This window comes from Equus quagga, chromosome 4 (assembly GCF_021613505.1).
Source record: "Equus quagga isolate Etosha38 chromosome 4, UCLA_HA_Equagga_1.0, whole genome shotgun sequence".
In the NCBI taxonomy this organism is placed as follows: Eukaryota; Metazoa; Chordata; class Mammalia; order Perissodactyla; family Equidae; genus Equus; species Equus quagga.
In genome coordinates this window covers 100,823,386-100,835,825 of record NC_060270.1, presented here as the reverse complement: position 1 = coordinate 100,835,825, position 12,440 = coordinate 100,823,386, and the positions used below count along the sequence as shown (strand labels likewise).

Below are 12,440 nucleotides of genomic sequence, written 5' to 3'. Positions count from 1 at the left end.
TTAAAAAAATCTATGTAGCTCATAAATATGTATAACTACTATATGCCAGGCTTTCTTGATATTAGACATTGAAGACAGCATGAACAACAGAAAAAGCCTCTGCTTTCCAGCTTACATCTCAATGGGAAGAATAAATACATGCGAATACATAGTATGTCAGACTGTGACATGGACTATGAAGAAAAGGCAAGGTGAATGTATGTGCAGAAAGGCAGGTGGTGTTTTTGTTTAAGTAGGGTGGCCAGAAAAGGCCTCAGTGATAAGATCATATTTGAGCAGAATGAAGACCTAAAGGAAGTGAAAGGATGTCTGAAAGCTTGTCATACAGAAAGAGATTAGATTTAGTCTATGACCTTAAGGAGTAACAAGAGGACCAGAGTTGAAGCAACCAGGAGACAAACAGTTAAATGGAGGGGCAATCTCAGCAAACAAGGATTTCCGTTTCATACAAGTGTAGGCTGGAAGACCCCCTTGGGAAGAATGCTGTCAAGAGAATTAAAGTGGCTGTACTAGGATGTGCATGGTGTAGTGAGCATACAGAAAAGGGGAAGTTAGCCCAAACTGGGTTCAGCAAAGGCTTACTGGAAGTAATGCATGAGTTAAATCTCAAAGGACAAGTAGATACTAGGCAGGAAAGAAGAAAGGTTATCCAAGAGGATGGATCAGCATAAACTGAAGTGAACGGTACTTGGGCAAGTCATTTAAACTTGTGCCTGTTTCTTATATAAGAAAGGGCTGAAAACAGGGGGGTTATATGTATACAGTAGGCACTCAAACAAATTAATCTATAATGCTAACAGTCCAACAAAAAGTTTTATATTGTTTTTTAAAGGTGGATTATGTAGTTTGGGCCTCAGACGATCAGTGTTATAACTAGGGTACAAAGGTGATAGGAAGAGGAACTGTCAGACAGGAAAAAGGTTATAAAGACAGAATGTGTAGTCCTGATGATTAATGAAGGGGAAGTCTAGGTAATTCCTAGATTGGATGACTCAACAGTGGCTATTGGTGTCATCATTTAAGGGAATTCAAAGAAAAGTGGACTTGGGAATAAAGTGGGGAGAGGCATCAGCTGTACATAGATAATTATCTGTAAATAGATTTACATAAAAGACTCAAATGGTTTAGATCAACCATTTGAATTCATGAAGATTAGGAGCAGTCTAAAAATTAAAAGGGAAAAGAGGAATGTCAGGGAAACCAGGTGAGGAGAATGTCTCAAGGCTGGGTGGCTAATGGTCCAGCTGTGGGAGATAAAGTTGAAATGTGTCTGTTTCTGCGTTTAGTTATACAGAGATCATTGGTGACCTTTGGTTAAGACACATTGTAGAGATCTGAGAAATGCTAGGGGAGTGAAAGCTTATGTTTCAATGAGTTTGCTATAGGTTTCCCCAACTTCCTTTTATTAGGATGAGGAAGATTTTTGAGCTTCCTAGCCACGAGTTTTCTGCTGTTTTTTAAATTAGGACTAGGTATTACATAATAGCAATTATTTACTCAGTAAACTGAGCAGTGGGTTTTTCTTTCAGTTAATGAGTAGATAATAGATTTCCTAATGTAGAACTATCCTTTCCTCCACATATAAAACTTTACATATTGTTTTAACATACGACTCATTAATTGCCTCAAGACTGGCTTTCTTCCACATTTCAGTAGTATGCAGCTAGTCAACTAAAGGCCCCGGGGGCAGCCTGGCCACAGGTCATTTGCAGAATGTAAAAACACAAGGAGCATGTATACTGACTGCCCCACCAATGCTGGATGCTGTTTAGTTCTTGGGATACGAGAGGTCTTTTCATTTACTGTTAAGGTGTGTGATTATGTCTATAAATCAATGTCTCAATTACCACGCTCTTTCAGACTAAAATTTACTTTTCTTCTTTTTCCTTTATTGACCTACAGTCATGTAAATCACTAAAGTAGATACCACTGATTATGATTGTATTATTGTACATTCATTAATAGACTGAAATAAAATTAGTATGTTCACATTAGTAAAGTTAGGGCACTATACTGCAAATAGGCTGTGTTAAGTTTAATAAAACAATTAACTATATAAAAGAACCCCATTTGAACTCAGTTTACAGAATTCTTGGCTGAACATTTGGCTTTTCATTTAAATGTTTCTAGTAACACACCCCCACAGCTTAAAAAATTGTGACCACTATGAACTCTTATCTATTTTAGGAATAAAAAGAAGAGAATTCAGCTGTGGCCATTTCCTCACTTTTCCCAACTGTGTGTTTGTAAAGAAACCTTATCAATATTTTAAAAGTATCAAGGGCTCACCCTCACCTTAACAAATAACTTTTGGCGAGATTTTTCGTGCTAAGTGTTAAATTTTCCAGGTCTCACTTTAACAAGCATCAGCTGAAGTGAGTACTAGGGTATATTCAAATAATCGTAATGCAAAGATACATCTGTAATGGGCCGGCCCTGTGGCCTAGTGGTTAAGTTTGGCGTGCTCTGCTTTGGTGGCCTGGGTCCGCAGGTTCAGATCCCAGGTGCAGAACCACACCACTAGTCAGCCATGCTGCAGTGGGAACCCACATCCAAAACAGAGGAAGATTGGCACAGATTTTAGCTCAGGGGTAATCTTCCTCAAGCAAAAAAAAGGCGGGGGGGGGGGGGGGGGGGCCAAAGACTGGCAACAGACATTAGCTCTGGGCAAATATTCCTCAGCAAAAAAACAAAAAACAATCTGTAAAGAGAAAATAATTTGAGGATTTTTTTTTCCATATACTTTTGGGTCTTTTATTACTAAATATAATACAAATACCTTTCCCAAAGCATTTTCTTCCTCTGAACTTCAAAAACAAGTAATTTCCCTTGATTTATTAAACTAAATTCTTACAGAATGATTAAGAATTGCAAATAGCCAAGAACTGGAGGTTGTACAGAATTACTTCAGGAATACACAAATATCTGGTTATTTGAATAAATTTAAAAAGCAAAGAGGGAGATACTTAATTTACTGCCACTCTTGGTGTTTTTTCAGCAAAACAAATCTTAAATCCCCAAAGCCAGATGAACTATTAAGCCTCATTAATGTGACGAACATCTAAAGACCACTATGCCTGAAGAGAGCAGAGGGGCTGAATTTGAAGTCTTAGGTCAGGAAGGAAAAACCGAGGCAGGCAAATAGGACTGTGGTGTACCCTGGGTGTAGGTACAATTTCCATTTTAGGGTCTTAGAGAATTGCAAGATTTACTTGAAATTTTGAAGAATGGCAATTGTTTAAGCTAGGAAATATAAGTCTTGATAGTAATAAATGTATAATTCTTTTTTTCCCATGAGTGTGGGAAATTCTCAAAACAGGGAATGTTTATGTGATGAAACTATATTTGTGCTCCCTAAATGCAATACCAGCAACTTGTGTACCCTGATTTCCCCTATTTTGTCTTTTCCTTTTCAGATAACCACATTTTAATATCAGCTTTGGTGATTGCTAGCACAGTAATTTTGACAGTTTTGGGAGCAATCATTTGGTTCCTGTACAAAAGAAATTTGGATGCTGGTTTCACCACAGTCTTTTCAACTGCAACCCAATCTCCTTATAACGATGACTGTGTTTTGGTAGTTGCAGAAGAAAATGAATATGCTGTTCAGTTTGACTAAAATTTTGGAAATCTCAGATTAAGACATCAAATACCTTGACAATGATTCTTGTGCAAGCTTTTAACATAAAACTTAATGAAAATTATAATTTATATGACATATTTCATTATTCTAGTAACATTATTCTCATGTAATCAGTGACAAAAACTAATCTTTAGGATTATTATAAAAACAAAGTATTAAAAAAAGGAATGATCTTAGATATAAATGAGTGGTTTTAACCACCTCTCCAAACGCAACTTTCACTTGAATGCAGGAAAGCTTAAAGGTCAATAGTGAAACAGATAAAAATAAAAACCCTGTCTACTTGTCTTACCTGCTCTATCTTCCCTCCCACTTAGTTGAACCACCTTGGTTTATAGTTGAGTTAAAAAAGAACAGATTCTACCTACCACTATAGTTTTAGCAAGCACTACTAGGTCTTCAGCAATTTCTAGGTCTTGCTCCTTTATTAATAAAATGTGGGGAATAAACCTGGCTTTTAAACAGATTCTGTACGTTTAGGTAGCAATCAAAGTGGTTACTCTGGCAGAGCAATAGCATTTTTAATATTAGTTAAGTTAGAGGTAATATTTAATATTACCTCTAATATTTTCACCTTCCTTTATGATTTAGATGTAGAAAATATTACAGATATTAACACTCCATATCCCACATAATTTTACAATTTCATTATTTTTAGAACACCATTCTGGATTACAAACAGTATTTAGTACGGATCACAAATGGTTAGAATTTTAGTAAGATTTTATAAAATTTTTCAAACAAAAAAATTTACAGCTATACAAGGAAGGTGTGGAGAAGGCTGGCAATAAGGGAACAAACATTTGTATCACAGTGCCCCTTTAAGAATTTTTCTCCTACCACCATACCTGTTCCTATAAAGGGAACCCATGCTCCCCAAGCATTGATGAACTTTGTTACTCAATGACATGAAAACTGTGTAAGCAAAAACTGCAGAAAAACACTATGTACTATTATAGTGATGATGCTCAAACTTTTCAGGACATGCATTGTACATTTTAAGACAAAGGTGAAAATAATCATTTTGGGGTTAAAAAATGAAAATGGAAGAAAGGTGAAACAAGAGTGGTTTTCTTTAGCATCCTTTACAGCTTAAAAACAATATGAGAAAAGATAATGTATAGACTTCACATAAAATTGTATTTACTATACTTAGAAACTTGAAAGCTCAAGGAAAGTAATCTCTGTCCCTAACCCACATCCCATCAATTATCTTATGGGGAATAATTTACTTATGGGGAAATATTCTCTCTCTCAAGCTTCAGCAATGGCAACAAAGTCCTAGCTTGTGCCATCTATTTCCATTGGCCACCATGAATCAAAAACATCCTCATCACAGCACTATTGTTAACGAGACAGGAATAACTACAAAGTGATGACAGAAGACTCTACAGTGTGGCTAATGTGGTATTAAAAGAGCAAATGTTACAATAGCTGTATGCTCTTTCAGAGTTTTAAATTTCTGAGATTTTATGTAGTGACTGACATGTCTACTTTATTATTGATAGGCTATTAATAATGCTAATAGTGACCATTAGACTGGAATTCCTTCCTGCTTTTCCTACTCAAATTCTACCAGTCCTTTAGGAACTTAGACTAATCTTATCTCCTTGTTAAAACTTTCTCTAATTGTCAGAAATCTCTACAATGTTCAATATTGTAGCTACTAGCCACATGTGACTATGTAAATAAGTTAAAATTAAATATAACTTAAAGTCCAGTTCTTCAACTGCAATAGCCATATTTCAAATGCTCAAACTACATGCAGTTAGTATCTACCATACAGGGCAACACAAATTATAGAACATTTCCATCATCATAGAAAGTTTTATTGGACAGTGCTGCTCTACAATTTCCCCTTCAACACAACTCCCATGTAACTAATTTTCTTCTGTTCATTTTGGTAACTTCTACCTAACGACAGCTCTTCCAAAATGGCCATTTTAAACTGACTTAATTTCATTTTTCAATAAACAAGTCCTTAAAGGCCCCTGGTAACGAAGTGTTAAATTTAATATTCTTTATATATCCAAACATTTGTAACAGGCCTTGTATCTATTTAGTGGTCAACAGATAACCGGATTATTCAAGTCTATATTTATTTTTAGTATTAATAATAACATAAGCATGCTTGTTTACATTCGAATGTATAAACTGCTTTCTTCAACATCTTGGTTCTAGCTAATGACGATATAACTCTTATGTTTGGCAGATATCTAGAGAGAATGACATTACTTTTAACACTTTTCTTAGGGATTTGCAGTTTTTGTAGTGAGTAATATATGGTCTCTTTATTTTTGTTTGGAGTTTAAAAGTGATAACCAATGAAAGACTTTTCTTATTCCCTCTGACTCTTCTAGTTCACATTTACAGGATATCAGATGTAATACAATACCAAAATACTAAGTGGTACTAAGAACTATGAGAATACTGTAAAGCTCAAGCCTTGTCTATCTCTGTCACTTAGCATTAAATGTAACAAAACTATAAATAAATGGTATGCACATCAATGGAATGTTTTCTACCAATAAAATTTTTTACATAAAAATGTTGTGGATTACCGCAGAAGACATTTAAGTTCTATTAAAAGCATAAATGGTTCAAATTCAAAGCATCCTAAAGGGCCCATAGAATAGATATCAATACTAGCATCCTTAAATTTTGTATTTTTGCTTTAAGTAAGGCAATGCAAAGATAACAGGCAAAAGTTGAGCAAATGTTTTAGAAATATTTAGATTTTCGTATGAAATTCTAATAAAATTCTTGGCTATAAGGTTTGAAATCTTCTTTGAGCACCAGTTTAAAAGGAAACATTTCAAACTATAAAGTAAATCAATCAGTATGCACTTTATTTCAAGCCAAGGTTTTACATTAAGACCAAGAAACTAAGTGTGGGCAAACTGCTGATTTACATTTGAGAAATTACATGGTTTCTACTTAGGTTCTGAAAAAATAGTTTGTTGCCATGACATCAAACTTTTTTAACCTGAAACCACCTGAAGGTGTTTTTAAGTGTATCCTAAGGGTGTTGACAGAGGAAATGTACAGTGCTATGGAAGTATATGCAACTCAGGACCAGAGTGTAGATCTATTCATGGTGCATAGGTAATGTTCATGTGTTTTCCAAAGGTAGTGAAAAATATCAAGTCATAAAATAAATGTTCAGAATTACCAAGGAACAGTTAAAAACGACCAAGATCCAAACAGGTTATTTATATCATATTTATCTATAAAGAAGTGACAACACTAAAAAATACATTGAAAACCAGTGTTTTAAACTTTGGACGTGGGATTTTAAAAACATTCCATAAACTTGAGATTGCAATAATGTTTTTTTTTAACCAAATAGCTTTTGACTGGCAATTATGATATAATTTATAGCTGTAATATTCCTAAAAGGAATATCTACATACTATGGCCTATCAAATATAATCTGCATTTTGCAAATCAATATAAAACTTCATCCATCATTTATACATTTTATACTTATATACTTTTGTTAAAATTAGATTTTATTGCTAAGTGAATTTAGAATTCAAATTAAATTTGGAAACCTAATATAATGCTCTTATAACCTTCTCTCCATCCTTTTTATTTTTTTAAACACTGGAAACAAATGATTATGAAAATGAGACTGCAACTTAAGGCATTTAAAAAGAAAAAATAATTAGGTGCCATTTGGCATTTTATTTCAAAAGCAAATTTTGTCCCACTTTTTTCACTAGCAAGAGACTATAACACAAACTTTTCACTAGCAAGAGACTATAACACAAACTTTTCCCATAAATATGACTACGTAATCAGAACACAAAAAAGGGTTGTTGGCATTGCTTAGATATTTAAAACAAGGGTAACACTTTCCCATTCACCTAAAAGAAAAATACTTTTGATTACCAGTTTATAAACGTCAGATTCACTGGCCATGTTAAAAGGTCCAGCAGTAGAATGTTAATTCAGCAACATTTGAGAATGAATATATATATACATGCATACATGTGTATACATATATTCATTTTATATATATTTATAGTCAACGTATTCAATAGGCATTCCCCCACAAAATTCGTTCATACTTAATTGCCAGTTTTAATAAACACTTGTTCACAGATCATCCATTTGTCTCTTATGAAGTTAGGCAATATCAAATGTTCTGTTATGGTCTCCATCTTCTTCGGAATCATCCTCTGAAGCTGTTGAAAGAAAACAGGATGATCAAGAATGATTTTAAGGGGGATGAGAATGGAAGCGTAAATATGAAGCCAGAACGGCAATGACTTGTGAAATAAAAATCCCAATTTAGTATACTGTTTGGTCAAAATGATAAGTTATCATGACAAGGTTAGGGTGGCTTGTGGGTGATGCCCATCCACAACGTCCCCACCCCCACATCTTTTTGTTGTTAGTTTTTTTTTAAAAAATGGAAATGTTTAAAAATGTGTTCAAGAATGTCTTCTAAGAAGTTTCTGAGATCAATTTGTGTTCATAGTAGCTAATGATATATACACTAGAGAAAAAGTGAACTTAAGGTAAGTCCTCTCACACACCTGAGTAGAATCTGGCTTATTACCGCTGCATGTTTGATGCATCCGATGAGAATGAAAAAAAATGTACATAGAATAATAGGTTATGGGTGTTCTTGCAATTTACATCAAAGCTATGTCTATACAATGCCAAGAAAAAGTTCTATTTAGTCAGTCAAAAAAGCTTTATATAGACACAGCCTAAGTTAAAATAACTGGATTTAGTAAAAACCCTTTGTTGAGATTATTCCTATGCTTTCACACTGTCAGAAACTTATCAATTTTGCAACATTTCTGACCTCAATTTATTTTAGAGTCATTAGTGGCTCAAGAGTTTAATATAAAATATCCTGGAATGTCTTTAGAAAGGACAAAATAAGTATAAAGCTATGTATTCTCTAACTGCTCTGTGTGGGAAGGAAAATGGAAGTTCACTAAAATAAACATCTATCTAGCATCTCCCATATTATCAAGGGCAGAAAGGTTAAATGTATACTCTTCTTGTATTAATACTGGACAACTGAAGAGCACCAAGCAAAGAGAATCAACGAGAAAATTATGCTACACGTATTATAGATGAAACTTGAGTCTCCATATTTCAGTCTATTTATCTTGCAGAAATCTTAAATCCATTTTAAATAAATGATATCAAGCATATACTTAGCTGATGAATGGGTAAATCCCACAGTTAAGTTTTATGCTCTATCATGGAGAAATATCAAACTAAAAAATAAAATAGCTTTTCAGAGAATTTCTCATGTTTTCTATTGGATTTTACTCAACAAGAGAAGAAAATTCAGTCAGAACCAATTTTCAGCATATATTAATACCCTGGTACTTAGGAGTTAACTTGTAGCACCCATTTCATCTTTCACTCTCAGTTGAGTTTGGGTATATTTCTCCTCCATATTTTTCCATTTCTCTCACATGTTGGAAGTTTAGGAAACAAATTCTAAATAAGAATGTTAGTTGTAAAAAAACAAGCAATCTGGGGAAAATGTACACTGAAACAAATTACTATCATCACATCTGACAAAGCATACATTATAATTTACAAAAAAAGGGAAGAGGTCTTTGTATTAGCCCACATAAGGGATATGAACTACAAGCATAAAGGGAAAAAAGATTTATAACAAATGAATTCCGACTTCATAGACCTTTATGAGTCCTTTTATAATACCATTTTCACACATACTAACTAAAATTGTGAGAATGCATTATCTGGTTGTATCTCTAATCTTTTAAAACTTAAAAACAGTACAGGCTTAATGACAAAGCCCCATGTCTTAGAATGTTCAAGGAATTAAAAGGTTCTTATGAGGACTAAGTCCTTCTCAAACCTTACTTTAAAGGATACTGAGCTATCTCTAAAGGTACAAATGTTATGCACACTACAGATAACACTCCAAGTATTTTGAAGATGAGTACAGAAGGTAATCAATATTTAAAAACACTTCAAAGAGTGTTCTGGAATAAGACCATAGGGAGCCAGTTGCTTTGGGTAAAAAAGTACAATAGGTAGGTAATCTTGGATTCCCAGGAACTCTTCCAGAGCCACCAATATCTGTGCCCACCTGGTATGAAGCCCCCTGGAGGCTGTAGGACTTTGAGAAGAGGTAGCTGTGCAGATGCCTGTAAAGATTTGGGCATTAAGTGCCTTCACATAAGAGCCCAGGCAGAAGTCCTAATGCTGGAACGTGATCTTAAGAGATTGGAGCTGCTGGCGGAGCTGGCTGCCTATTAAAGGTCTGTGAGGACCCAAACAAGGAGCAAAAACTAAACGAAACAAAAAAATCCATGGCTTCTGTTATGGACTCAGAATTAGGACTCTTTCATCTCTATTTTCCTAGACCTATATACAAACTAAGGGAAAACCTTTTACGATCTAACAAAGCTGAATAACAAGCAAAATTTTATATACACAAAAAATTAACAGATTAAGAAGTATGGTTTGATTAGTAAACAGGTCTTCTTTTTGATTAAAAGTGTTAAAATTAAGGTGATCAAAAATAAATTTTTACTTAAAAGAAAAATACTGGTGATTAAAATTACATCCTTAGGTATCCAAAATTAATATAATTTTTTAAAAATATGCTTTTAAAAACTAATAGTTGTCCAACCCATTTTTCCCAAATCAATTATTTCAGTATTATTAAACCTATAAATGGAGCTCTAATTTGATAGAAAGAGCATATACTTAGGTTTTGCTCTGTAAGTTTAATTTGCAAAAGTAAATTTAAGAAGTCTGGGGAGGGGAAATTCCACCTACTTTCGAGATCTTCCATATGTGCCTGAAGAGTTCTTGCAAGGTTAATAAACTAGAAACAATGCAGAAAGAAATACAGTAGTTTAAATGTTGCAAATGGATCTAAAGAGAGAATCAGTATAGGAGATTCATTTCTACTTAAAAAGTCAAACATCATTTTAGCCTTTAAATAGGGGTCTTTCTCCCCCACATTAAAAATCACAAGCTTAAGGATATTATCTTTTAAATGTCTTATATAATCATTATTAGTCATATAGAATTCATGTACAATCATGTAGAAACTGGGAGCAGATAGAATAAAATAATTTTATCCAATGGTATTCTGTCTTTTTGCATAAATATAACACTTTAAAAATTATGGAGAAAAAATTAACATATTTGCAATTTGGACCCAGATGAATTCAATTTTGGTGGTCAATTTAAAAAATAAAACGAAAACAAGAATCAATATTTTCCTGCTTCAGTTTGATATCTCTGGAAGTATTACATTTAATTTTGTACTTTTTAAACGATCAAAAAATGACTTCCACTTTAGTATTAACTTGTCTATACCTTTTAAACGGCAGGAATTCAAAAGATCTTATTATATGCTTTATATAGTTTATTCATTCTGAAGAGATACGTCACCCTTTTAGAAATCATTTTATGGCATTAACTAAATTTAAGTACTCTGATTTCTAAAGTACTTAGAAGGGAGCTTTGCTCAAATTCTGAACGCTCTTGATATTCTCTTTTCTCTCAATGATATAATCTCTCAATTGGCTCACAGGAATAATGTCCACATGATTACAGAAAAACATTTTACCAATTTAGAAGCAGTATTATATATACTGAATTGGTTATTTGATAATTTGCAAAATAAAATAGAAAAATTACACCTTATCATAAACTACTAAATTTTTATCACCAAAGTCAACATTTATATAAAAAATAGTTTGAAGGATATGTTTATGAACACATTTCAAAATATGAAGTGTTCAGAACTCTAGAGTGATGAGATGTAGACCCTAGCCCCTGCTACACAAAATGGGCAAGGCAGCAAAGTATAAATTTCCTCTGGTATACTGAGGCAAACGGGATCATTTACTTATAAATACAATAAACAGCTAGCCTAAGTGTTAAGATAATCGTGTACAGAGTAAACACCAAATAGCCCAAGTCTTAAGTAGTTTATAACATGAACACTTAAAAATTAGTACACTGGTAATCTTTTCATGACAGCAACAAATAAACTGAAGTTAATTTCCTAAACTCTTTTGGTTTTTGGAGTGCAATTTCAGGTTTCTAAGTTATAACACCAAGTTTTTGTTTTTTTTTTTAATTAAGAAGAGCATTTTTCCCTTTGTGTTTCTAATTCTGTCCCTGTTTTTCACTGAAATATATTCCAATTACCTTCAAGAGCTAGAAAATTACTTCTTTTTCTAAAACAGCTTTATGAGAAAATTAGGCTGCTTGATATAGAAGGAAGACAGTAATTTCTATGAAATCTATATCATCTTTATTTTTAAGAAACATTTTAATACAAGAACTCCCCAAAGGAAAGAGAATGTGAACACAGAAAACAATCTGCTTTCCAAAGCAAACACTTGCTGCATCACACCCTCCCTTCTCCCCGACTCCAATATTACTTACTCGGACACGTGTGCTTGGTTCATTTGTATTTCCCATCATATCAGAAAAGCTTTGTTCGCACAAGTGCAGTAACACAACTAGGTAGAGACCAGAGCTGATAAACTCATACTCAGCCTTCAATAGGGAAGCAAACAAGAGAAAAAGAAGAATAGGGAGAATGAAAAATTAGTAGACTTGAGACTGATATTCATAGTACACTGATTAAACTACAGGAAATGTATTCATATCCAGTTCCTAGGAAGAGATATGGTGCTATCTACTAAAACAAGATATAAAAAGGCTCCCCTTCATATTTCATAAAATTTCACTAATGCCATATAGAGTTGAAATAGGTGTGTAAATATCTTCTTTATTCTCATATAGTCTTCCTTTATGCAAT

General features: G+C 33.5%; 2 protein-coding genes across 5 annotated transcripts in view; one reads left to right on the top strand and one right to left on the bottom strand.

Annotated features, from left to right (window-relative positions):
• The window catches only part of LY75 (lymphocyte antigen 75), a 129,912-nt gene extending 123,721 nt beyond the window's left edge, over window positions 1-6,191 (top strand). Inside the window, exon 39 of the mRNA XM_046658363.1 lies at window positions 3,417-6,191. Coding sequence (XP_046514319.1) covers window positions 3,417-3,619 — 203 coding nt within the window. The 3' untranslated portion in view covers window positions 3,620-6,191. The remainder of the gene's footprint in view (window positions 1-3,416) is intronic.
• Window positions 6,192-6,471: 280 nt separating this feature from the next.
• MARCHF7 (membrane associated ring-CH-type finger 7) overlaps window positions 6,472-12,440 on the bottom strand; it is a 52,113-nt gene continuing 46,144 nt past the window's right edge. The window contains exons 8-10 of one of the 4 annotated variants that reach the window (XM_046658366.1): window positions 12,062-12,175; window positions 10,433-10,481; window positions 6,472-7,833 (exon numbers count right to left, since the gene is read on the bottom strand). In XM_046658366.1, the coding sequence (XP_046514322.1) occupies window positions 7,775-7,833; window positions 10,433-10,481; window positions 12,062-12,175 (222 nt within the window). In that variant the 3' untranslated portion in view covers window positions 6,472-7,774. The remainder of the gene's footprint in view (window positions 7,834-10,432; window positions 10,482-12,061; window positions 12,176-12,440) is intronic. The other 3 variants (XR_006888210.1, XM_046658365.1, XR_006888211.1) reach the window with 3 other exon arrangements.